Below are 27,500 nucleotides of genomic sequence, written 5' to 3' on the forward strand. Positions count from 1 at the left end.
TAAATTAAAAAATGAGACACATAATTACAAAATTATTAAAAGTCATCAGCAACAATCACTATAAATGTTAATTTCCAACCTGTTTTGGGTTCAGTTTAAGCAAGAAATACAGTAACTTTTAGGCAATAGTTGAGTTAAATGAAACTAACCAGAAGATTGGGTTAAAAATTTAACCCAACCGCTGGGTTGAAACAACTCAGTTGCTGGGTTTGTCCATATTTTACCCAGCGCTGGGTGAAATATGGGTTACATGTTTAACCCAACCTTCTGAGTAGTTTTATTTAACTCAACTATTGCTTAAATATTACTTTATGGCTGGCTTAAAATGAACTCAAAATAGGTTGTAAATTAATAAATCAGACACATACTTACTAGAGTCATCAGCGACAATCATTATAAACGTTAATTTCCAACCTATTTGGGTTCAGTTCACTATAAAAACTGCTGGGTTAAATACAACCCAGCGCTGGGTAAAATATGGACAAACTACAAAATATGGTTGTTTTGACCCAGTGGTTTGGTTGCTGCCCAGAAGGTTGGGTCAAAACAACCCAGTTGCTGGGTATGTCCATATTTTACCCAGCGCTAGGTTGTTTTTAACCCAGCAGTTTTTAGAGTGTTTAAGCAAGAAATATAGTAACATTTAAGCAATAGTTGAATTAAAATTAAACTACCCAGAAGATTTAAGCCAAATGCTGGGTCGAAACAACTCATATGCTGTATTTGTCCATATTTCACCCAGTACTGGGTTGTTTTTAACCCAGCATTTTTTTTTTTTTGTAAAGGAATAGGTTGGAAATTATCATTTATTAATATGTTCAAAAAATGAACATTTCTTAATAAGTTGAATAAACAATTAAATAAACATTTTTTTAAATCGCTTTTGATTATTTCTGATGCCTCTAGTAATTATGTGTCTGATTTTATATTTTACAACATATTTTGGGTTCTTTTTAAGCAAGAAATTTAGTTTTTAAGCAATAGTTGAGTTAAATAAAACTATCCAGAAGGTTGGGTTAAACATTTAACCCAGCCACTTGGTCAAAACAAACTAGTTGATGCGTTGTATTTAACCCAGCATTTTTTTTTTTTTTTGAGTGTAGAGATATTTAATAAACACTATTATATAAAATGTATTTAGAATTATATTACATGAAATAAATCAGAAGATTTAAAATTCATACTTTTTATTATTTTTGATCTTGACTTTTTATCTTATAATAATAATAATGTTTCTATGGAATTCTATACAGTGGCAGTGCATAAACTATCTGTTAGAATGCTGCAGGGTATCACTGTATAATCTCAGTATTGACATAAAGTCTTTTAATATTTTATGATTCTTCTTAAGATCCAAAGTTCTTTTGATCCTTCGCTGATGCTTTGCTCTGGATTATCAATAGACTTTAGGTTTATGTTTTGTGTGTAAAAAAAAATGTTGGATTGTCAGTGTTGAACTACAAACACTGTTATGTTAAATGCTGAAAAGTATGTGCTAAATGCAAAATGATAAATTGGGAATTTAATGAATGTAAATTATGAAAATAGTATATTTGATGTGAGTGAAATGTTAGGTTTGATATGTATCTCTCTTTGTCCTACTAACTCTCTGACCTGTAAAAAAAATAGTTCATGCAAAAATGAAAATTCTGTCATTAATTTTCCACCCTCATGTCATTCTAAACCTGTAAGACCTTTGTTCAACTTTGAAACACAAATAAAGATATTTTTGATAAAATATGAGAGCTTTCTGACCCTGCATACACAGCAACGACATGAGGGTGGGTAATTCGTGGCAGAATTTTCATTTTTGTGTGAACTTTCCCTTTAAAAAGGAAGTTGTGACATAAACACAAATTGTGCTGACTTTGTACTTTTGATTAAATGTAGATTTCGATCACAACCAGTCAAATGTATAAGAAATAGCTTGACTTTCTATTGTCATTTTTTCCCCCTTGTGTTCTATTTCCATCTATCTGTGTTTTTATCTAAGAGAATCAACTTGCTAGAGTATGGGTATAAATATTTTATTTTTTATGTGCTTTTAGACAATAGTAGCTTTATCCATAGCTCCAAACTGAGCTCCATTATCTATAAAATACCCCAGGGCACTGAAATTGGTTTTCGTGCCCAGTATGTCCATCTGAAAATGTAAGGTATAAGTGAACAAACCAATTTAAAATCTAAAGGGCTTTACTGGCATAACTCTGTTGTAGCATTGCCAATGGCCATTAAAAAATGTAATGAATTAATATAATATGAGAAATTATGTGGTTTCATTAAAACAAGGCTTAGGACTCATTCTCTAAATGAAATCATCTCTTTTAAAAGTCCCAGTGGAGAAACATGGCTGAATTTGGCCTTGCTGGCAGCATTTCCAGTACAATCCGTCCGAGTTTTATTTAAAAGATTAGTACATTTAGGAAGATTAGTACAGTTTTCTGTGAGATGTATAGAGCTACCTGAAACTTGCAGGCTGTGTAAGCATGTATGATTCTGAACCCTGAATCTAATGGACCACTGACCAAAAGGTGCCAAGACTAAGTGTTTTAATATATTTATGAGCTGTTAAAGTAATTCATCCCAGGAGATGTGTAGACCAGCTGTGGCAAACAAGCTGTTAGTTCTTTCATACAGAGAGAAAGAGACTTGAGTTGCGATTAAATCTAAAAAAAAAAAAAAAAACACTAACCGCACGTCTTCTCCTGTCTCCTGCAGTTCTCAGTGAAGACCTACATTCCAGCTTGTATTTTGTCAATGCATCTCTGCAAGAGGTAGTGTTCGCCAGCACCACGGGGACTCTGGTTCCCTGTCCTGCAGCAGCGGTGCCGCCCGCTACCCTGCGCTGGTATCTGGCCACCGGCGAGGAGAGCTACAACGTCCCAGGGATCCGCCATGTCCATCCAAACGGCACTCTCCAGATCTTCCACTTTCCTCCGTCCAGCTTTAGCAAAGTGATCCACGACAACACTTACTATTGCACAGCAGAAAATCCTTCAGGGAAAATTAGAAGCCAAGATGTTCATATTAAGGCCGGTGAGTTTTGGAGATATTACAGATTGTTGCAAGATTGTTTTAAAGCCAAATCAAAATTAGTTTTGGTTTGAATTGCATATACATTCATTTGGATTGCACAGTTTTAACATAAACATACAAATACTAAAATGAACTAAAACTAATAAACAGCCATACGTAAATGTCAGTCATACGTAAATGAAACAGGTACGATTTTCGTAATAGTACTAATAAACTCCATGCATTTTAAACACACAATAATCATGTTTATCACCAAAACATCTTACATTTAAACTAACAGAATATTTTTGAATAAATGGATTTTTGAAAATATGGTTATTTAAATAAAATCAAAGAGATGCAAATAGTTAATAATAATGGGGTCTCTATTTACACTAAGTGCAAATAGCCTGTCTTGTTGGCAGAGGCTGTTTACATTAACTCCGCCCACAAACGTGATTGGGTTAGTCAACACTACAAAAGACGATTGTCAAACATCAGCTTCAGTGGCGTAGATGGTAAAGCCCATGCCATAGTGTTTTTAACGCGATCAACCCGAGTTCGAATCCACATTTTGCCAAACTTGTTTTTTCTCCCTTTTCAAATATCATATCACATCGGAAAGGTGTTTATTTTCAATAAAAATGAAGGAAATAATCAAGAAGTTAAACATAAAGTATCGGGTAGGGTTAGGGTAGGTGTAGGGAGGGCTTTATTGTCCCAATAAGGTGGCATCCATTTACTAATTTGAATTAAAATTATAATTTACACTCAATACGTTATTATTGCATACTTTTTTATAAGTACTCCAATACTGAGGAGCAGATAATTGCCACTATTTGCAATAAATAGTATAAATAGCAGAAAATACTGCTGTTTTAACACAGTGTAAATAGAATCCATTGCTATTTGCACTTAGTGTAAATAGCATATTGCTAATAAATACTGCTATTTTCACTTTGTGTGCATAGAATCCATGGCTATTTGCACTTAGTGCAAATAGCTGCTGGCTACTAATAAAGTATGCCACATTTTTGAGTGCAAAAATATTACATGTGCCTTTTTTATCTCATTTATGTGCTGTATGATAACAAATATGCATCACATTAATTTTATGTTAAAATTGTATAATCCAAATGGATGAAAATTTTACGTGTATCTCAAATACATAAATCTTAAATTCATGCATAAATATTGTTTTTGAGTGTAAATGTTGACAATCTTTCTGAAATAGTTATAAATGCAGACGTACACAATTGAAATTCAGTTTTTTGTTGTCTGAGAAAATTGATCAAAAATATTGATGACTCATCCTGCACTACACACATTTTGTCCAATCAGATTCTCTCTAGAATGAAAATGCCCCTCCCCCTGTTATCACTTGTAACTGACTGAGAAGTAGCAAATCACTGCTCATAAAGAAGACATAAAACAATCAATTTAATGAGGTTTATGATTAAAATGTACATGGAACAAGCGTAATGCATTTACATACTAAATATATTGTCAAAAAAACAAAACATTTTGCTCCTCAGGTAACCTTTGGCGTTAAAATAGTACTGTCAGGATTAACTGAAGACGCACAGTGAAAAATTAGCACTGAAAAGGTGTGGACACAATTATTTTTGCGCCTGACCTTTTTGAAAATGTATGGGAGGAGAGTATTAAAATGAATCATGCAATGTGATTTACTAATGTTTGCGCTCGTCAAATTACTGGTATTTGTGTCATTATTTAACGCCCCAAAAAAGCATGTTTTAAAGCAGGTGGTAATTTGTGCTGCTCTTGGTAGATTGCGCTGGTCATTATGGAAAGGATTTGGCTGTGTCTGTGTTCTTTAATGTGTGCATTGTCAGTAAATGACACACAGAATTTTCTGCACTTTTATGGAATTGTGCTCAAATGCTAATTTGGCCTGTTTAGTAAATCTGGCCCTAAGTGTGTAATTTCTGCACCACTAGTGTCACTAAATCAAACTGCTAAACTAATGACTGCTTTCAGACAGGTTTCACTTGTGTCACCTGTCATTGGTCAGTCAAACAAATAGCCCCACCCCAAACTCACACCATTGGCTGAGCCACTGTTGCTATGCTGGGCTAGCCGGAGAAAAAAAAAAAAGAGTAAAAAAGAAGTAAAACAGTGTTTTGGTAGTGTCAGGTTTATTTTTTGGTGAAAGACTACTTGCCCTGCACATTAAGCTAGAAGAAAGTATTAAAAACACTGTGTTTACATATTTTTGCAGTCCATGTTATTCATCCAAGTATCAATAAACACAAACCCTTTCTCTCTAGTCTTACGAGAGCCCTATACGGTCCGTGTGGCGGACCAGACCGCGATGAGAGGCAGCGTAGCGGTCTTCAAGTGCATTATTCCTTCCTCAGTGGAGAACTACATCACTGTTGTGTCATGGGAGAGAGACACCGTACCACTCGTCTCAGGTAGGACACTGGACGCTGTATGCATATTTTGTGCTCGAACTTAAGATTACTTTAAAGGATTAGTTCACTTCCAGAATAAAAATTTCCTGATAATTTACTTACCCCCATGTCATCAAAGTTTGTGTCTTTCTTTATTCGGTCAAAAAGAAATTAAGGTTTTTGAGGAAAACATTTTAGGATTTTTCTCAATGTAGTGGACTTCAATGGGGTTACCAGGCTGAAGGTCCAACTTGCAGTTTCAGTTCAGTTTCAAAGAGCTCTACACAATCCCAGCCAAGGAATAAGGGTCTTATCTAGTGAAACGATTGGTCATTTCCTTAAAAAAAGTAAAAATTTCTATACATTTAAACCACAAATGTTTGTCTTGCACTAGCTGTGTCGAGATGCAAGACAAGTAGTTGTGGTTACAAAGTATATAAACTTTTACTTTTTTTAGAAAATGACCAATTGCTTCACTAGATAAGACCCTTATTCCTCTGTGGGATCATGTAGTTCCAAAGGGCTCTACATTAAAACTGCAGTTTGGACCTTCAAGCCGTTGGTCAACATTGAAGTCTACTAAACAGAGAAAAATACTGGAATGTTTTTCTTAAAAACCTCAATTTCTTTTCGACTGAAGAAAGACAGACATGAACATCTTGGATGACATGGGGGTGAGTAAATTATCAGGAATTTTTTATTCTGGAACAAACTAATCCATTAAAGCAACAGCTCACCAATGTCACCCATGTTGTTCCAAACCATTTGCATAAACCGCTTGTTTCCATATAATGAAAGTAAATGGGGACTCAAATGTCATTGACGTCAATGCTGCCATTTAATTTGAGGTTGCATCCACTCAAAGTTATTGTATGGCTTCAGAAGACTTGGAATATAGTGCATGAGTCATAAAAAACACTTTATGATACTTTCATGGTGGACTTTCATATATCCGGTTCTCATTTACTTTCATCATATTGGTCTGGATATTTTTCAAAACTTTTTGTGATCCACACAAGAAAGCAGCTCAAATGGATTTGCGACATGAGGATGAGTAAATTACAACGTTTTAAGGTCAACTAATAGCATCCCTGAAAATCAGTGCAGTGTTGATCTTCCCAAGCAAATTTTAGCCAATTACAGTCCTTGCTTTTCTTGGTTTTCCATCAGTTTAACAACCCCAAGCCTGCTCTCGAAAACACATCCACATCTTTAAGTCGTTTCTTGTCCTGTTGCTGACAACGTGAGATTTATTAGTCTCTAACTTGGCATGCTGTCACAGTAACGCTCTTATAAAGAGCTCCTCTCTCAGCTCACGGCTGTCTAATCCTGAAGAAGTGGACGGTGGCAGTCGTGTCACCGAGATCCACTGTACTGACCTAGTTCCCTTCCAGAGGCAGCGCGGTTTTGAAAATCCGTATCAGCTAAATGGAACACTCGTCTACACAACTGTTTCCTTCCCTCAGGGCTGTCGGCTCGTTTTATGGGGCATTTAGCAAATTCAATAAAGAATCAAAAGTCGTTTATACTGGGGAGCGAGCGGGGACATTTTCCGTAGATGTGTCGCAGTTTTCGGTTCGGTTAAAGACACAGATGAGATATATGAAGCTTTTATTCATCATCAGGGAGTAATGTGACAAATGTTCGCCTGCAGTCTAAATTATAGTCTTTAAATTCCTCAAACATCTCACGTCTAATGCTCAATCTCAATTTGTGTGCACATTATATTCCTATATGAATGTTGGAGCCCAAGATGGGTCTATTTCAACGAAAGTGTGCAATGAATCTGACAGATGCCTGTCATTTAATAGCGCCTGTCACAAAACATTAGCTTGCCGCTTGTCTGCGCCTCTTTTCCGTGCTAAATATTTCATAGGTAAAGCAATATTCCTGCAAACAACAGTTTAAACACAGTTCACTGGATGTGGAACACTTACGCCACGCTGTTGAGGGCATTTTAAAGGAATCTGTGTGTGCGTGAGGTACATTTGCTAATGGCCCCTCTAAATTTTTCTGAGACCTATTCTTCTGTGATATTCTATAAATAAATAAGCTTTCTATGTGATCTCACATGAGGGAAAGTGAAGTTGCTGTATACTTTTTTGTTATAAAATATTTATTTCTATCTGTATTTCTGTCTAGTGGATTTGAACTCACTTTTGTTTTTCTAAATGTTAAAATTCCTCAAATCTCAGATTTGTACTGTTCGACATAGGCCTAATGTCCATTTCTAATGGCAGCCGTTCATTTATTTGATCAAAAATACAGAAAAAAACAGTAATATTGTGAAATATTATTGCAATTTAAAATAACCATTTTCTATTTTAATATACTTTAAAATATAATTTATTCCTATGATGCAAAGCTGAATTTTCGTCAGCGTTTATCCCAGTCTTTGGTGCCACATGATCGTTCAGAAATGACTAATATGCTTATTTATTATCAATGTTGAAAAAAGCTGTGCTGCTTAATATTTTTTTGGATCTTGTGATGTTTTTTCAGGATTCTTTGATGAATAAAAAGTTAAAAAAGAACAGCATGTATTTAAAATTGTCTATCGCATTTTAGCATTTGAGCTATTTTTTGTTGCAGTTTCTGCCATTTAATTGTGTATACCATGAATATCTGATCAATGATGCCTTAGTCCTTTGAATAGAAGATTTCAGTTATCCAAACGTGAAAATTCTGTCATTAATTACTCACCCTCATGTTGTTCCAAACTTGTAAGACCTTTGTTCGTCTTCTGATCACAAATTAAGATATTTTTGATGAACGCAACTACCACGTTAAAGGTCCAGAAAGGTAGTGAGGACATCATTAAAATAGTCCATGTGACATCAGTGGTTCAACGGGAATATTATGAAGCTACAAGAGTACTTTTGTGTGCAAAGAAATCAAAAATAACAACTTTATTTAACAATTTCTTCTCTGTGTCAGTCTTAGCTGTGTGTTTGCAAGAGTGCCATGACGTATCCAAATGAAGTTGTGTTTTTTGTTTTCTTTGCGCACAAAAAGTAGTCTTGTAGCTTCATAAATTTACAGTTGAACCACTGATGTCATATGGACTATTTTAATGATGTCTTTACTACCTTTCTGGGTCTTCAATGTGCAATGTGCTATGCAGGGTCAAAAAGCTCTCGAATTTCATCAAAAATATCTTCTTTTGTGTTCTGAAAATGACGACGACGACGTAACAGAATTTTTATTTTTGGGCGAACTATCCCTTTAACGCAAAGTATGGCATAGTAAGAGTGATCCTTGCTTTAGCAGGCGCCACTAACTGTGGTTTCATAGTTGCAGTATATGCAGCATTATTTGGTATTGCACAGGTGTTTTAGTCGCAGGGGATTCTGGGAAGATCTGGTTGCAGGCGGCTGTGTTATTCAGCGGTGAGCCACAGAACAAACCGCTACAGGCACTTTAGAGAGTCCTTAGCATTCCACACACATGCCTCGCACTGAGACCTCTGGCCAGAACAACCACTAAAGAGAGAGAGAGAGTGAGCGTCAGCGAGACAGAGCCTTTCTGTTCTGTTTTTTCCCCTCTTTCTGGTTCTACCCTGCTCATATTCCGCAGTGAACAAACGCATTTTGGTGCAGACAGATTTGGTGAACATAGAAAAATAGATTCTTACTCAGAGAAGCCTATATGTGTTGATGTAGATTAAATGCCAGAAACACTGTCAGTCTGTCAGAGTGTGCAAATCCAACCTCAGGCCTTGTTGTGTGTCAGCTAATGCTGGTGGCATGCTGGAGATTTTCATTTCCATGATTTCCAGTTGTGGTGTTGACATTTTGCAAACCATTGAGCAGCAAGCTGACCATTCACTAAAAATCACATTTGGCGCCCAACGTGGGGCGTAGCGCCCATTTAACCAAACACCCACTTAATGGAGTGAATCTAACAAGGCCCAGCAGTAACGAATAGATTCATTAGTGCTAATCTGCTTCATAAATACTCATAAATGCTCAATATTTTGAGATCATTTAGCCGGCAGAGCCGAAAGCAATCAGTGCATTCCTGCACATGGAAAGCAGACCATTTGACCATTCAAATGTATAGATATATTTGAAAACGTAGGATTCAAAAGCATCGTAGAGGAGCGCTAATGTTTTTAACTGGTCCCACTGCGGCTTTTTTCCTCCAAGCTGGGTGAGGCTGAGCTCTCGCCTCTGCAGTCTGTGTTTCTGTGTATGACAAGCAGGACTGGGGACTTTTGTCCTCGGTTTTCCCTGTGATTGGTTGAAGTATTGTTATCTGGAGAAAAATGGGTCAACCAGCCCGCCGAGGACAGCATGTGTAAACAGGCAAACCGGAGAGAAAGCGGCTCTGGGGTGGTGAGCGATGCTCTTTCCATCCGAACTGTTTAAAAACCTTTTCTGTACATCAGTGCTCAGTGAGCAGAATTCCCAGAATTCCCAACCCTCTCTGAATCCCTGCGTCTTTTCCACTCTGACAGAGACGAGCGAGGCTTAGCCCGGATAAATAAAAGGGATACTCTGAAAAGGAGAGGAAGAAAATCAATATCGGTGTGCATTAATCATGCTGCGGGTGCCAGAGAGAAATATGGGTACACGGAGGGAGAGATGCATGTGTGCTTTCGCATAGGAACGCTTCTCAAGGCTCACTGGTTTCTCAGGCATCAGATTAAAAGGATTGTAAGGAGTTTGGGATGATTTCTTGATTACTATGGATTATGCTAATGGTGGTTGTTGAAATATTTATGAACAGTGAACTGACGGTTGATATTCTTTGTTGTTTAAGAAATGGGCCTCATTCATGAAACACAAGCAGAACAAATTTTTGTGTAAATTGTTCGTAAAGGCTGTTCTGACGTACATGATTTGATTCAAATGTTAGTTGGTACAAAAGAAATGTACTCCTGTTCGCTACCACGTGTACATGGTGAGTAAAACGTTCTGTGTTTTATTTGGGCAAACTGATGACACTGCATTTTGATTCACTGCCGTAATGACATTTCACAAGTTTGTTTGCCCTATTTTTTTTTCCAACTCTGGGTAAAATGCAGCGCTTATCACTGTTAAATTTTACCCAACCGTCCAATTAATGGAGGAGGGGTGGGACAAATACTAAGCCAACCAATCATCGTACTTGCAGAATGACTGAACAACAATGGAGAAGTTAAGATTGCTGATTACTGCATTTTTATATTCAGTTAATATTCTTCAAAATGAGATACTAGTAGTGCTAGCCCAAAACTGGCCCAATTTCGAGGAGAGTTTTCGGGAAGGTCTGTTTTGCACCTAAAATACTCTGAATTAACTCATATATTTACGTAAGTTTCATGAATGAGGCCCAATGTTTCGACAGCATCAAAACGCAACACTATTTACAGTTTTTGTTGGAATCAACAGAAAAAAAAGGTAGAAACTATTTTTTGCCGTTTTGCTGATGTCACCAAGCCATCTTATTTTGAAACCCCTCATGGCTGGCTTTATACTAGTATTTGAATGCCCACTTTTGATAATTCAAACAATTTGTAATGGATAAAAACATGTCCCATCTTAAGTATTTTTAAAACATTCTCTTTCATTTCGAAATACATTACATTAGTGAAGTACAATGGGTTTCAAATGACATTTCATGTTGACATTAAGTGTGTATATTGTTATTGTACACTTGTGTACATATATAACACATATAAGTACAGTTGAAGTCAAAAGTTTACATACACCTTGCAGAATCTGCAAAATTTTAATTATTTTGGCAAAATAGGAGGGATCATACAAAATGCATGTTTTTTATTTAGTAACGACCTAAATAAGATATTTCACATAAAAGACGTTTACATATAGTCCACAAGAGACAATAATAGCTGAATTTATATATGAATTTAATATAAAAATGACCCTGTTCAAAAGTTTACATACACTTGATTCTTAATACTGTGTTGTTACCTGAATGATCCACAGCTGTGTTTTTGTTTGTTTGTTTAGAAATAGTTGTTCATGAGTTCCTTGTTTGTCCTGAACAATTAAACTGCCTGCTGTTCTTTAAAACAGCTCACTGGTACTCCAGAAGGAAAAAACATACATTAAGAGCTGGGGCATTGAAGAATGAAGATGTGTGCTTTTTTTGCCTAAATATCATTTTTTAATTTTTTTTTATTTAGTACTGCCCTGCAGAAGCTACAGAAGATACTTTCCCAGAAGACAAAATTAAGTAAGATTTACCCTGATCTTCAAATTCAAAAGTTTTCACCATTCTTAATGCATGGTTTTTCTTCTGAAGCACCAGTGAGCGTCTCAGTTGTCCTCAGTGTGAAAAGATGAATCTCAAAGCCATACAGTCGTTGTTGTAAAGGGTTTAAATACACAAAAATGCTCAAACCAAAGAATTTTTCTGAAGAACAACAGACAGTTTAACTGAAACAAGGGACTCGTGAATAACTGTCACTAAATAAAAAAAAAAAAAACACAGCTGTGGATCATTCAGGTAACAACACAGTATTAAGAATCAAGTGTATGTAAACTTTTGAACGGGGTCATTTTTATAAATTCAACTATTATTTTCTCTTGTGGACTATATGTAAACATTTCTTATGTGGTCAGTACTAAATAAAAAATAACACGCATTTTGTATGTTCCCTCTTATTTTGGTAAAATAAATAAGATTTTAAGTGTATGTAACCTTTTGACTTCAACTGTATACAATCAATTGTTGGCCAATGCTAGACATATATATCACATTAGCTCTTTCAAATATAAATATGAAAGATATTACGCTGAATCCAGTCTATTCTGATTTCAATTTCAGTTTAATCTTTGTTAAATTGCTCACATTGTATGCTGGTGTTGATTACAGTTCTTCCCACGTAGATGATTAAACCTCATCCTTGGACTGGATCATATCCAGCTTAGAAAACACATAAAAATAACATTTGGCCTCCCTAAAGACCTAAATTGGAACGTAAAAATCATCCCCAATCTGGCTAATTGATGATGATGTCATAATCCTCATTTGACCTTTGACTCCTTATTCCATATCCTGCATCTGCAAATCAGTTTCCCCCACAGCAGCAGCTAATCACTGTTGAGGAGCGTGTCCGTGAGCCCTTATCGTCAGCGGACAGCTGCCGCAGTGTGTTTGAATGGTGGCGACGTTTGTTCAGCGCTCATTGTGCTCGTGACCACAGCCCCACAACACACCGCTTCCCTGCTATTGTTTACAGAGAGAAAAGGGAAGAAACCTGGCAGCCGCTTTCATGATAATCTTTGAAATGTTTCGTGAATAGGGTGAAACGTTTGGTAAAGGAAGAGTAAAACGCTCAAGGTTGCACCACGCTATGTGAAAACAAACAAAGCTAACGGCTAACAGCTACAAGGACTTAGCTGCTGTTGCGTTTAACGTCTGATGTGTGTTTAATCACCAATTTATTACAAATTTTAATTCTGGAGACTTGCTAACCTACCTTAGGGTGGTTTTAGGTGTTTTTATCAACAGGGTTTAATATCTAATCAGTGTAAATCAAGTCTGCGCTTGAGTAAAAGAAAAAAAGATAAGCAATAGCATAAGACAGAAACAGTATAAAACTTCCATATTCCTCAATAAATAGAAATGTTGTTGCTAGGGTTTTCCGCTGCTAGCTACGCAGGTAAATGATTGGCTGACACGTTGCATGCCTCTTCTATTTGTAGCCAGTAAAATCTTCTGCGCTCTTTTTTTTTTAGTAAATTGCCTGGAGAAATTGAACAAAATAACTGAAAAGGGAGAGGGGGGGGTTGCGTTTCATCTAATTGAGAGCTTCATATTATCTGTGCGGAGAAGATAAGCCCTGTTCTCTTAACAGTTATTACTCACTCTGTTTGTAAGTATGTTTCATCCTTTCTCTTGCGCTCTGAGGGTTTCAGGCCTGCTATCTCTCTTCCTCCCGCGGTAAAGCTTTGCCGCTAGTGCAACTGCTCAAACATGCAAACTCCAAAATGGAGGCCAAATCATGTGACCGTGTGCAGCCATCTTCTGTGTGACTGCGCAGTCAAGTTTGAGTCAAGACAAGGCTGCTCTTTTACACTGCTGAACGAATGTTTATGGGGGGAAAGAGCATAGATTCATTGTTTAGCACTGACAGATGTGCATAAAACATGACAGGGTTGCAACAGATTTATTGTTGCTTCCTCAGGCATTCATAGCTTATGTACTCTGCATAAAAATAAATAAATAATAAATAATTTTAAAAAAAATCATAAAATATATTTTATTAAATATTTTTATAAATATAGATTTTTTTACATTCTTAATTTGAACATTGGATCTGAAAAAAAAAATTCTAATTATATTTTCTGAAAACAATATATATTTTTTCAACTTAAAAAACGCAACAATAATATGTATTATTATCATTTTTATTATTGTTAATGCTCCATCATTCCTGCAACCTTAGACTTGACAGGGTAAGCGGTTTGGAGAATGTATATATGGACAATAATAATAATAATAATAATAATAATAATAATAATAATAATAATAAATTATATATTTACTAACACAAATGGCTTTTTTGCCTTGTCTTGTAGACTCATGACTTAAAGCCAGAGGCACCAGACACCAGTTTCTTTCCCACATATGAGTCCTGATATGAATATTGTGAACATGCGGTGAATTATTTATGAATGACTAACCCCAGATGCTGCACTTGTTAAAATGTGTTAAAATGTTTAAATGTGGTCTCATCTGAACCAGGATTTATAATTGATGACATCTGAGTATTCGTTTTAAGTTTTTTTTTCTTTTGGCTCAGGTTTTTGTGGAGACACAGTGTGTTATTACACAAATGAAACCACCTGTGAGTGCTGTATTATTTTCCGGGATATAATGACATGGACAGGTGTGCCGCTTGGATAATAATACCCTGTTTGTATGTAATCAGTCAGGGCTGCGTTTTCCAAAAAAAACACTAAATGCCTAAATGGATCATCTTAGACTGATCCATTTATATCTATATATAGTATATATTTATTTTTTTTTAATTCATTAAATATGTATAATTAATTGGAATTTTAAAAAAAGAATTTTTGAAGTGAAATTGAAATATAATATGAAGGAATTCTAAAATGGAATTTTATGTTTGACATGTCTTTTTTGTCATTTTTGCTTTTTGAAATGAATGTTGTGTCATGTCAATTGCGCTGTGACTTTGCACCTGTCGTTGAGGTTAGGTTTTGAGCGAGTCAGCATCTAGACGCTGGACAAACACTGGTGAGTGATGATGGGTGCACTCTTCAAACAGCTTGTGTTGCTGTTGTCATGGCTGTGCTCTGCTCTTCTGTGTGGGGTGCATTGAGCAGATGGGTCTCGGCAGATTAGATGGACAGATGAGTGGAAGTCGGGTGGCTGTGGGGGAGGGGTGACCTCAGCCTGCTGACCCTTGAGATAGAAGATTTAGAGGAAAAGGGAAGACATTGCACCAACAAGGATGTGTACGGGGAAGTCATTCAGTACAAGGCTGTTACTGTGTGTCTTTTCCCCTTTTTTAAATTTTCATTACTCTAATTGTAACACACAGTTATGTGTTTGTGTGTGTGTGTGTGCACACGCTTTTAAATTATAATTACACTACCAGTCAAAAGTTTTTGAACAGTAAGATTTTTAATGTTTTTTAAAGAAGTCTTCTTCTCACCAAGCCTGCATTTATTTGACCCAAAGTACAGCAAAACAGTACAATTCTTAAATATTTTTACTATTTAAAATAACTGTTTTCTATTTGAATATATTTTAAAATGTAATTTATTCCCGTGATTAAAGCTAAATTTTCAGCATCATCACTCCAGTGTCACATGATCCTTCAGAAATCAATGCTCATTTGCTCAAGAAACATTTTATTATTATTATTATTATTACTATCATCAATATTTAAAACAGCTGAGTACATTTTTTCTGGATTCTTTGATGAATAAAATGATCCAAAAATCAGCATTCATCTGAAATAAAAAGCTTTCGTAACATTATACACTATACCATTCAAAGCTTAGAGTCGGTATAAGTTTTTATTTCTTATTTATTGTTTGGGAAATAAATTATTAAATTAATTCTTTATTTATTTAGCAAGGATGCTTTAAATTGATCAAAAGTGATGGTAAAGACATTTATAATGTTACAAAAGATTTCCATTTTGGATAAATGTTGTTTTCTGAACTTTCTGTTCATCAAAGAAACCTGAAAAAATTCTACTCAGCTGTTTTCAACATAATAATAAAAAATGAGCAGCAAATCAGAATATTAGAATGATTTCTGAAGGATCGTCTGACTGGAGTAATGATGCTAAAAATTCAGCTTTGAAATCACAGAAATAAATTACATTTTAAAATAAATTCAAATAGAAAAGAGTTATTTTAAATAGTAAAAATATTTCAAAATGTTACTGTTTTGTTGTAATTAAAAAAAAAATTAAAAATCTTACTGTTCAAAAAACTTTCGACTTTTGTATGTATTGTAATTATTCTATTTTTTATAATTATAGATGATATATAAAAAATTGTGTTGATCATTATGTTTTTTTTTCATTCTTATATTATATGATATATTGTAATTATTCTAATATAATTATAAATGACAAAATATGATAGATAGATAGATAGATAGATAAATTTGTTGCCATCACAGCAATAAATTACAGTTTAAAATATATTTACTTTTAAATTGTAATAATATTTATGTTTTTACTATATATTTTTTGATCAAGTAAATTTCATCTTCATGGACTTTGTCAAGTCTTCTTTCAAATCTTCTTCCATCTTTAGACTTCTTTCAAAAACATTAAATAAACTTAATGAATGCAGACGTGTATTTTTAGATGTTAATATTAAATAAGATTATTTTATATTTAAAAAAATAATAATTATACATAGTTTATGTGTCTTTTTCATTACAGTGATGAGGAATTAATGGGAAGACTGCAAATTTTAACTCAAATCATTATTAGTCTTGAATCAGAGAATGGGTCACACTTAATTTTAAGGTCCATTTCTTACTATTAACAAACCATTAACTATGACTTTTGCCTTAATAAACTAATTTTCTGCTTATTAATAGTTAGTAGTTGTTAAGTTTAAGTAACTGGGTAGGATTAGGGATGTATGGTCATGCTGAATAAGTGCTATAGAAGTACTAATAAACAGCCAATATGTTAATAATATATGCTAATGAGCAACTAGTTAATATTGAGAATTGGTCCCTATACTAAAATGTTACCGGAGAATGTGCATTGTTTAGTTTAAAATGAAGGAAATCTTTTTAATCTACAATCATTAGACATCAACGTTTGTTTTGTCCTTGCTCTGTCTTTGGACTTTAGTTGAAGATGGCACTGCGTATAGTTCCCCTCTGTGATGGTGATGCCACTTGTCTTATAAGTAGGTTGAAAAATGGACCCCTGGGACGCAATCCAGGGCCACACAGACAGGGGCCACGCGGAGTAATTAAAGTGTCCACATCCAGACAGCAGATCTGTTGCTGTGCGGTAATCCGCCTGGCATATGGAGATGAACAGAATTAACGCAGAGACGAAAACAAATGAATTAAAGCGGCCAGAAGCTTAAGAGCAAATATTTGCTTTTTGGTGACCTGTCAGGATTCTCCACTGAGCTGAAGTGGTTTAGACAGACGGCCTGCTGAAACGCTCACCGACCCAGAGCACAAGTGTGCTTCAGGAGGATCTGTCTGCTGTGACGTAGCTGAGGAAAACTTTGACTTGATTTGTTGCTGCAGTTGATGATTTTTTCCCTGTATACACGCTTAAAACTTCCATAGAACCTTTCAAAATAGGTTCTTTACAGTGGTGAAAGGACATTTAAATTAAAATATTCTAAACTAAGAAAGAAGTGGTTCTTTTAAAGGGATAGTTTACTGTCAGAAAAAAAGGTACAGTTCTGTTCTGTTCTGTTGGGACGGTAAATGTGTACTTTCAAAGTACTAAAATGTACCTTTAAGGACAGAACTATACCTTTTTTCTGACAGTGTTCACCCAAAAATGAAAATTACCCCATGATTTACTCAATCTCAAGCCATCCCAGGTGTATATGACTTTCTTCTTTCAGACAAATACAATTGGAGTTATGTTGCAAAATGTCCTGGGTCTTCCAAGCTTTATAATGTCAGAGAATGGGTGTTGAGATTTTGAAGTTCAATAAAGCAGGGCTTTACAGTGCGACCATTTCAGTCGCATTTGAAAAACATATTTAGGAGCACCATGTGCAACTGACCCGATCAGCATATTTGTGTTTGCGCTGAGAGGAGCTTCAAGGGTTTCTACGTGTTTGCAACATTGAGTAATGTATCACAGACATATCTCATGAATCATTTCATAAAAAAGTGGAGAGAGTGTAAATAATTAATTGTTTGTAATGGAACTTTGTGAGATTGCGATGAACTAAGCTGAGTGACCGCTTTAATGATTTTTAAGGGAGTTTGTAAATGCAATATTTATTTAATACAACAGTCAAATAAACAAGAAGTTAATATTAAGTGACTTACACTGTGTGACTATAAGACTATTGCCTGATTTTGCTCTACTTTGCGGTCAAAAAAACTTTAAAACAAGTCACAACTGAGCCGCTGCGTCTCTCCATTCAAACACAGCGGTGTTTCGTTTATGAATGAATGTGTATTTTAAAAAGAATCTAGTGAGTCAGTGGTTCAATTTTCCATTCATAAAGAGAATCACTTGCTTTATTCCTGAATGAATCAGCTGTTTGAACGAATCAAATGAATGAATGATTCAGTAATTAATCAGTGACTTGCCGCCACCTACTGGCAGTTTTAGTTTCATTTTTAAAGTATCTTTTCAGTTATTTAAATCATTTAATGTTTCTGTATTCAGAATTTTTATATTTAGAACTATAATATTTAGATTAATCTCAACATGAATTTATGCCTCATTAAATATATGAAAATACACCTAGAAGCCACTTTTGTGTTCTTCTCTGCCACCTCTGTAGTACAAATTAATTTTGTTAATACTGATTTCATTTATTTGGTAACTTATTCTTATTTTACTTGTTATTCTGTTGTTTTAATTAGACATTTTAAAAAGAAATTTGACATAAAAGATGACGTTTTAAATAAAGTTAGAAAAATGCCATTACAAAGGTAAAAACCAAATTCCCCTTTAAGGAGTTAAATATCACCTCGTAATGGGAAGGGTAGTTTTTGATCAGATTTTTGGATTATTGATTAGAAGGTGCTCCTAAAATTTCAACTGTGCTCCTAAATTTAGGAGCCTAAAGTTAGGAGCGAAAGTGCTCCTAAAAAGAAAAGTAAGTGTAGAGCCCTATAAAGTGCATCCATCCATCACAAAAATACTCCATATGGCTCCAGGAGGTTAATAAAGGCCTTCTGAAGCAAATCGATGCTTCTGTGTAAGAAAAATTTCTATATTTAAAACTTTAAAAAACAGTGATCTCTAGGTTCTGCTAACTGTTGTACGCGCAGATGACGTAAGACGAAGGTAAGACGAATGGCATACATCCTATGCCATCAGCTGAAACGCCACTCTCTCGTGAACTCGCATACAACAGTTAGAGGATGCTAGAGATTACGGTTTACAGTTTTAAATATGGATATTTTTCTTTCGCAAACGCATCCATTCACTTCAGAAGGCCTTTATTAACCACCCGAAACCATGTGAGTACTTTTCGTGATGGATGGATGCACTTTATTGGACTTGAAAATCTCAACACCCATTCACTTCCATTATAAAGCTTGGAGGAGCCAGGACATTTTTTAATATAAGTCAGATTGTATTCACCAGAAAGAAGAAAGTAATATACACCTAGGATGGCTTGAGAGTGAGTAAATCATGAGGTAATTTTCATTTTTGGTTGAACTGTCCCTTTAAGAAATGGTTTGTTTATGGCATTTCTCCAGAAAACCCTATGTTTTTAAGAATGTACATGTTTGTGATAGGTGCATATTTTTAACATTTATTCCCTGTATGAGTGTGCTGTAGTAAATGAGCTAGAGCTGTGCATTTGTTAAAATAAGAAATTATTTTAAAAAAGAAAAATGAGCAGTATGTCTCACAGTATGTATTTGCCGTCTCGGGGCCTGTATGGTGACCGGGGGTGGGCAGAGACAGATCACTTCTCTCCATGGCAGTAAGTCAGGCCGTTAATGTCTAATTGGCATCTAATGAGGGACTGTGGTCTGACAGCCTCTGAGATCCGCTCTCATTACCTCTTCAGAGCCCACAACATCTCTGGCTGTGTTCATCTGAGCACCGCGGTTCATCGTTAAACTCTTTAAACCGTCAGGTCAGTGTGTGATATTAATCAGCCCAATCAGGATAAAATACTCTGAATTATTATTATCGTCATCATCATCCTCACAGATTCAGAAATCGCAGAGTATATTAGTGAAGTAATTACATCAGTTTCACAGGGATTTGAGGATTTTATTTGAAATACGGCAATTTCTTGTTTTCGCCAAAAGCTTCTTAGGTTTATTTTAAACTCGTCTCTGAGCCAAAGCAAATATAATACATGTATCTAGTTACATACTATAGGATTATAGAGATCAAGCTCTCTGTGTATCAGCCGATCGTAAAATAACATGTGTTTCAATGTTCTCAAGCCTCTAATCTATTTTTTTGCAGATTTTCCACAGGATAAGACATCTGCTTTCAAAAAAAGCTCCACAATAATACCTAAATCTCTAGCCAGGATTAACTGAAGTGAATTGAACTGCTGTAGATTTCTGTTTATGTACTGTAAGTAACACAGGTTTAATCTGTACTGAAAGTCTTGAGGATATACACTCAAGACAAAGACAAAACATGCTCGTTTTTCAGTTTATGTTAGCAAAAACATTACTAATGTGTTTAAAAAAGTAATTTTGATCTCATGTTTAACCGAGAAAGTCGATTTTTGGATCATTTATATAGTAGTGAGTTGTTAGCATTGTTGCTAAAGCTAGCTAAAAGTCTCAGCTGACATAGAAGAGAAGAATTTGTTGAATAAAGTCGTTAGTTTAGTTTTCTTTGTACACAGAAACATTCTTGTAGCTTCATAACATTACGGTTGAATCACTGATGTCACATGGACTATTTTAACGTTGTCCGTACTACCTTTTTGACCTTGAACGTGTCATTTGCTGTATGTGCAGGGTCAGAAAGCTCTTTTAATTTGTGTTCTGGAAATGAGCAAAGGTCTTACGGCTTTGAAACGACATGAGGGAGAGTAATTAATGATAGAAATTTCATTTTGGGTGAACTCTCCTTTAGGCTGCTAGTTCAACAAAACGCTAGTCAGTTGCCACCTTGGTTTTCCTAAGAGACACAGCCTCCAGCCTAGCTGTGGTTAATGAGTAAAACTGGGTCAGCGGGATTACATGTATGTCTTAAAACTGATCTAATTCACAAAACAATGTTCGCTCCCAGGCATCGGCTGAACCTGCGCTGCGTTTTTCCTCTCGTTGCTCGGCTGTGTGTGCGCTAACGTGCTTCCCGCACAAGTTCATCTGCATAAGATGATACAGTAGCGCCTCAGGATATGAACAGATGGGAGTGTTTAGCAAACTCACAGCCCACCATCTCCCCCCGCCGCAGTGCGGCGCCCCCCACGGGCGGCTCTGTTAACCTGTCACTTGTCATCACAGGAGATCCAGGCACCATATGCCCAGAGCACCAGAACCTCACCAGACATGAAAGCGGATGCGGAGAGGAACAGGGGAGCTGCTTTTTTTGTGGCGTCTGTTGTCGCGATCAAAGATCTGTCAGTTTGCTCTGCATAATGTGGAAAACCGTTCTGATCGTGCGTCGTCTGCTTCTTAGATTGATCTCTGGGAGATGTTACTAGCTCATTGATCCGCCGCAGACACCTGTGAGAAACTCCTGTTGACTAGTTCAGATCTGAGAGGTATAAATTGTCTCTCATCAGCGTTTGCGAGTAGACGAATAGGATAAATGACACCCTGAAATCAGCTTTATTTATTTATTTTGCTAGAATGAATATGCTAGTATTTCTTGTTGTTTTAATTTAAATTTATAGTTTAAATTTACTTGCAGATTTTTACTGCACTGTATAAATGGTGTAGTTTAAATAATATTAAATATTAACTAGAATATTTATACAGGACATATAAGTACATATGACAGATAATAAAAGGGTCATCGGAGGCAAAGTTCACTATTTCATGTTGTTTGAACATTAATGTATGTACACATCTACCCTATAATGATAAAAATCCATGCAGTGGTTTTTAATTAATCTGTAAAAATAATATCCCCTTTTTCAAATCGAGCCGTTCTCAGATGCCTGTCGCTGTGGCGTCACACCCACAGAGGCCGCTCCCACGATAGTTGATTGACATGAGCGTCTTACCTCAGATCAGCTGTAACAGTCTGACCTCCATGGTTTCGATGCCGGAGCGGGGATGTAAGTTAGACAAGAATATCTCCGACTGAGCGATCAAGGTGTTATGTTGCTGGATGTAATAATGAACATAGCGGTCGTCATTTATTTCTGACATCCAAGCCACTGAAGATGCTTCAAGTTTGTTTGTGAAGGGAATGCGCCCCCCGATCTACATAAATGCGTCTATGTTCACGTAAATCAATCGTGATCCAGCTTCACCTACAACAAAAGTTAGTATAAGGGTTTTTTTTATGAATCTCTGCGATCACCTTTCCTAATAACGTGCTAGTTAGTAAGTTTAGCGGCTAAATGTGGTTAAATGCTGCTAAAGTAAACATGCTCGTCACTCCACAGAGAGAAGAGAGGGGCGGGGCAAGCAGAGCTCATTAACATTTAAAGCAGCCTTGACCAGAATGGGATGATTTTTTCAGAGCTGATTTTGGCAAGGTAAAAAGGGTGGTGTTTTACACAACCATTGAGAAATTTTAACCAAAGTGTATTATAGACTTTTTATTAAGACCCTAAAGAATCATATCAACTTGTGGAAAATGGGCATCCGATGACCCCTTTAAAGGAGAAGTTCACTTCCAAAACAAAAATTTATGGATAATTTACTTACCCGCTTGTCATTTCAAGATGTTTGTGTCTTTCTTTCTTCAGTCGTAAAGAAATGATGTGTCTTGGGGAAGACATTTCAGGAATGATCTCCATATAGTGGGCTTCAATGGGGATCTGCAGGTTGAAAGCCCAAATTGCAGTTTCAGTACAGCTTCAAAGGGCTCTACATGATCCCAGCTGAGGAATAAGGGTCTTATCTAGCAAGACGATCTGTCATTTTCTAAAAAAATAAAAATGTATGTACTTTTTAACCATAAATGCTCATCTCACACTAGCTCTGCGATGCACATCTACGATTTCACGCATTTCGTAATTACTTTGGAAAAGTCACAAGTGGTTAGTTCTTCATCTGCGTACTTCGGTTTAAAAAGGTAGGGTAGGGTGAAAAACTTCTTATTTGAATCTTATTTTCTTCAACATCACCCAACATCAATGTTTTATTGTTTTTTGTAAAGGCCGTTTGATTTTCTTTGCACGCTTGCTTTGTAAACACTGGGACAGTACTTCCGTCTACATCACTTGTGACCGTTCCAATGTGATTATGTAATGTGTGAGGTCAAGCTAGTGCAAAATGAACAGTTGTGGTTAAAAAGTATATAAATGTTTTTTTTTTTTTTTTTTAAGATAATGACAGAACGTTTCGCTAGATAAGATCCTTATTCCAATCCATTGGCCACCATTGAAATATGGAGAAAAATCTGGAGAAAAATCCTGGATTGTTTTCCTCAAAACCCTTAATTTCATTTCTGAAGAAAGAAAGAACTATTCCATTAAGAGCATAATTGAAGACCAGAGAACTCTGAATGAAGGTTACTGGAAGAAAATTTGTTTGTAACTTTGAGAACGTTCCGTTTGCTGGCTAGTATGTCCAGCATTGATAGTGATGTTTGTCTTAAAGAAGTCTACTTCCAGAACAACAATTCACAAATAATTTACTCACCCCCTTGTCATCCAAGATGTTCATGTCTTTCTGTCTTAAGAAATTATGGTTTTTGAGGAAAACATTTCAGGATTTTTCTTCATATAATGGACTTGATTGGTGCCCTGAATTTGAACTTCCAAAATGTAGTTTAAATGCAGCTTCAGAGGGCTCTAAATTATCCCAGCCGAGGAAGAAGGGTCTTATCTAGCGAATAAGCGAATCTATTTTTTCGGAAAATAAAAATTTGTATACTTTTTAAGTACAAAAGCTTGTGTAGCACAGGTTCTTGGATGCGCGTTCACCAACTATTGAATCATGTCGAAAGGTCACGCTGAACTACAGACCCAGTGTTTACAAAGTGAAAGTGCTAGATAAGACCCTTCTTCCTCGGCTGGGATCGTTTAGAGCCCTCTGAAGCTGCATTTAAACTACATTTTGGAAGTTCAAAATCGGGGCACCAATCAAGTCCATTATATGAAGAAAAATCCTGAAATGCTTTCCTCAAAAACCATTATTTCTTTACGACTGAAGACAGAAAGACATGAACATCTTGGATGACAAGGGGGTGAGTAAATTATTTGTAAATTGTTGTTCTGGACGTGGACTTCTCCTTTAACAGCCACTGCTAATTAAACCATGCAGTCGCCTTATTTATTTTAAATCTCCCCCACAGCACCATCTTGACGTGGCAAGAAACACGCCATGGGCTTCTCGTAGCACACAGGCCCGCGACGTCCGATTTCAAGTCCATCAAAAGAGCTCCATGTATAACAAGTATAATGCATACAAAATTGTACTCGGAATGTTCAGTCGCATGAATTTTGAGTAAGACATAGCTGGGGGCTTGACGTCCTCAGAGGCAGGACCCTAAAAAGGGATTATTTTCCCTCTCTCTCAGAGCTTATTCCTGCAAGGAGACGGCGAGAATGTCTTGGTGCAGTAGCCCAGTGACACATTGCTCTGATCTGCCTCCAGCAATCCCACCGCCCCCCAACCCCCCGTCTCCACCCGCTAATGTCACAGCCTACGAGTCACTCCGCTGGTTGCCACAGTAACCACCTCACCTTCCTCTCGCCTGTCACATCGTACCTAAAGAGACCGATACGTCTCGGAGTGACGAGTCGGATAGAACGCGAGCCACAAAATAGACACGTCTCTGAAATAGCTAAAAGCTCTTTTTGTGTTCGGCACGTAGCCGGAAAAAGAACAGCTGTCAAGGAAAGAATTGCGGTTTTGCTCGAGAGAGGTGGAGGTGGGGAAGTGGGGGGTTTGTTCTGGGTAGAAAGTGGGTGTATCAGACATGACAACCCGACTTTTGCAAATTTGCAAGCTTCACAGGACAGCTGTATTCGGCAAAAGCGTGTCTCGCTCTCTATACTGTCTGTCTGCGGCACGAGCGCAAGCTGTCTTGTGCATCACAGCACTGCGGGCGGCAGCCACAGAGGAAACACAGCCTTTTGGCACCTGGGCGTTTAACCTGCATTTTACTGCATGTGCTGACAGGCAATTAAACCGTAGCCAGGGGCTAATTACCTCAGATAGCAGCAGCTGCAGTCGGGACGAGAGGTAAAATTCGAGCGCATCAAAAATGCCGTTGTTCGCTTAAATTACCAAGATGCGTGTCGCCGTGTCCGGCGGCGTATGCCGAAAGGTCTGTGATGAGGTGATTTATGCGATGCGGGTTCTTGGAAACTTTCGCAGGTTTTTGCACGAGGGCAAACGTGGCTTTTCGAGGGAAGATGTAGAGAGCTAAAAGAACAATGTCAACTCCACAAAAGCGTAATGGAGTAATTGTCGGTCTCCACGGTAACATTCAATGCACATTGTTCAGGTGGAGCAGCTGACAGAAAGACCATTACGTACTAACCCTGAGAGAGAGAGAGAGAGAGAGAGAGAGAGGCTTAACAATACCTTTATTAAACCATTTTCTATTCTACTTCAGTAACATACAATAATTATCACATAAACAGAAAAATTATATCTCCTTACAAATTCAAAATCAATATTCCATTTTCTTCTATTTTACAAAAAACTCCTCCAACTGACCACATTTCAGAAAACATTGCAATATCATTTACCAATTTATAATATGTGTACTCTATCTTGATTCTGGCAGCTATCATCCCTTTTATTACCTTCTCAGCATTTGTTGGACCCAAACCCAACATTTTATTTTTTCTGGTTTTCCATATAGACATCTTAGCTGACCCCAATACAAAATTCAACAAACATTTTTTCCTCCTTTCCTGAAAATTGTACTTTGGACCACTTATAAAATTAGAGAGAGAGAGAGAGAGAGAGAGAGAGAGTGAGAGTCTCATGTGGTTAATACACATTTTTTTGTGTCTTTTTTATCATGTGCAATGCAGAACTGAAGTATGAAATGTTTGAATTGCTATAAAACTAACATTTCCTGGTTAGTTGAGCTTTCTAATAACCAGAAAAAGCAGACTCTTTGACCTTTTGATCTGACCTTTTCATTTTGTCATTTCTGATATAATGTAGTCAGTTTGATTCGGTCTACTGTATATATTCTTGACTGTTTATTTTTGAATAAAACTACTTAATTTAGATTTACCCATTTAGAGCACGTTTTTAAATTTGCCTTCACACATACAGACGAACAAACAAAGATTTATTTATTGACAACAACTGCATAGTGTCACGGTGCTGAGTTTTGCCTGGGAAAAAGTAACTCACATTTTCTTTCAAATACTTAGAAATAGTTTGTTAGAATTAATAATAAACAACACTTAATAATAAATTAGACATAATAATAAGTAATAAATAACAACGGCAAAACAAGTGGATTCTTTATTCTTTTTTTCTTTCTTTCTTTCTCGTTATTCATTTCGTTCATTTTTTGTTTGTTCATTTTTTTTTTAAAATATTGTGAGTTTTGCATGGGAACGTGCCACTCACATTTTCCTTAAAATATTTAGAAATTGTTTGTTGTAATAAATGATAAACAATATTTAATAATAAATTAGAAATAATAATAAATAATAAAGACAAAGCAAGTGGACGTTTTATTTATTAATGTATTTTGTTTGTTTGTTAATTTTTTTATTTGGTCATTTTTGCATGGGAAAGTGCTAATCACATTTCCTTTAAAATATTTAGAAATTGTTTGTTATAAAAATAATAAAATATAAATATTAAATAACATAGCACATGGACAGATTTATTTATTTTCATTTGTTTCTGTGTTTTGTTTAGGTATGTAATTTAACAGATATATGCTGCTAAATTACGGTTGTACACTGTAGATGACAAAACGGCATTTTGCTGTTAATTTCAAAAACAGTAGCACACTGTATTTTTACAGTATAATGCTGGCAACCACAGCTGCCAGTAGATTACCGTTTTTTTACAGGGAAATTTTTTACAGTGTATGTATTTATTTATTTAAATTTATTTTTGTTTGTTCATTTTATTTAGATTTATTTATTTATTTATGTTTGTGTGTTTTGTTTTTTGTTTTTTTTTAATATGGTGAGTTTTGCATGGGAAAATGCCACTCACATTTTCTTTAAAATATTTAGAAATTGTTTGTTATAAAAATAATAGAAAATATTTAATAATAAAATATAAATAATAAAAAATAACAAAGCAGGTGGACAGATTTATTTATTTATTTATTTATGTTTGTTTGTTTGTTTGTGTGTTTTTGTTCTTTTTAATATGATGAGTTTTGCATGGGAAAATGCCACTCACATTTTAAAAAAAAATATTTAGAAATTGTTTGTTATAAAAATAATAATATTTAATAATAAAATATAAATAATAATAAATAACAGAGATGTCTGTTTTTTCTTTAGGTATGTATGTATGTATGTATTTATTTATTTATTTATTTACATTTATTTTTGTTAAACACTAAATGATAAAAATATTTGCATGTATTTAAAAAATATAAATACATACATAGACAAAATGATTCATTTGCTGTATCTTATCTTACTTGTTTGTTTGTTTATTTGTCCATTTTTTTTAATATGGCGAGTTTTGCATGGGAAAGTTTTCTTTGAAATTGTATGTTATTAAAATAATAGATTGTATGTAATAATAAATAAAAAATAATAAATAATGATTAACAAAGACTAAAAAAATTGTTTTGTCTGTATATTTACTTGTTATTGTCTATATATTTTATATATA

At 35.6% G+C, this 27,500-nt stretch overlaps 1 protein-coding gene across 3 annotated transcripts in view; it reads left to right on the top strand.

Annotated features, from left to right (window-relative positions):
• Nucleotides 1–27,500, top strand: part of dscama (Down syndrome cell adhesion molecule a) — a 101,831-nt gene that overhangs the window by 17,994 nt on the left and 56,337 nt on the right. For all 3 annotated transcript variants that reach the window (XM_051121015.1, XM_051121013.1, XM_051121014.1), the window contains exons 2-3: nucleotides 2,719–3,036; nucleotides 5,307–5,453. In XM_051121015.1, coding sequence (XP_050976972.1) covers nucleotides 2,719–3,036; nucleotides 5,307–5,453 — 465 coding nt within the window. The remainder of the gene's footprint in view (nucleotides 1–2,718; nucleotides 3,037–5,306; nucleotides 5,454–27,500) is intronic.

This window comes from Labeo rohita, chromosome 10, assembly GCF_022985175.1.
Source record: "Labeo rohita strain BAU-BD-2019 chromosome 10, IGBB_LRoh.1.0, whole genome shotgun sequence".
Classification (NCBI taxonomy): domain Eukaryota; kingdom Metazoa; phylum Chordata; class Actinopteri; order Cypriniformes; family Cyprinidae; genus Labeo; species Labeo rohita.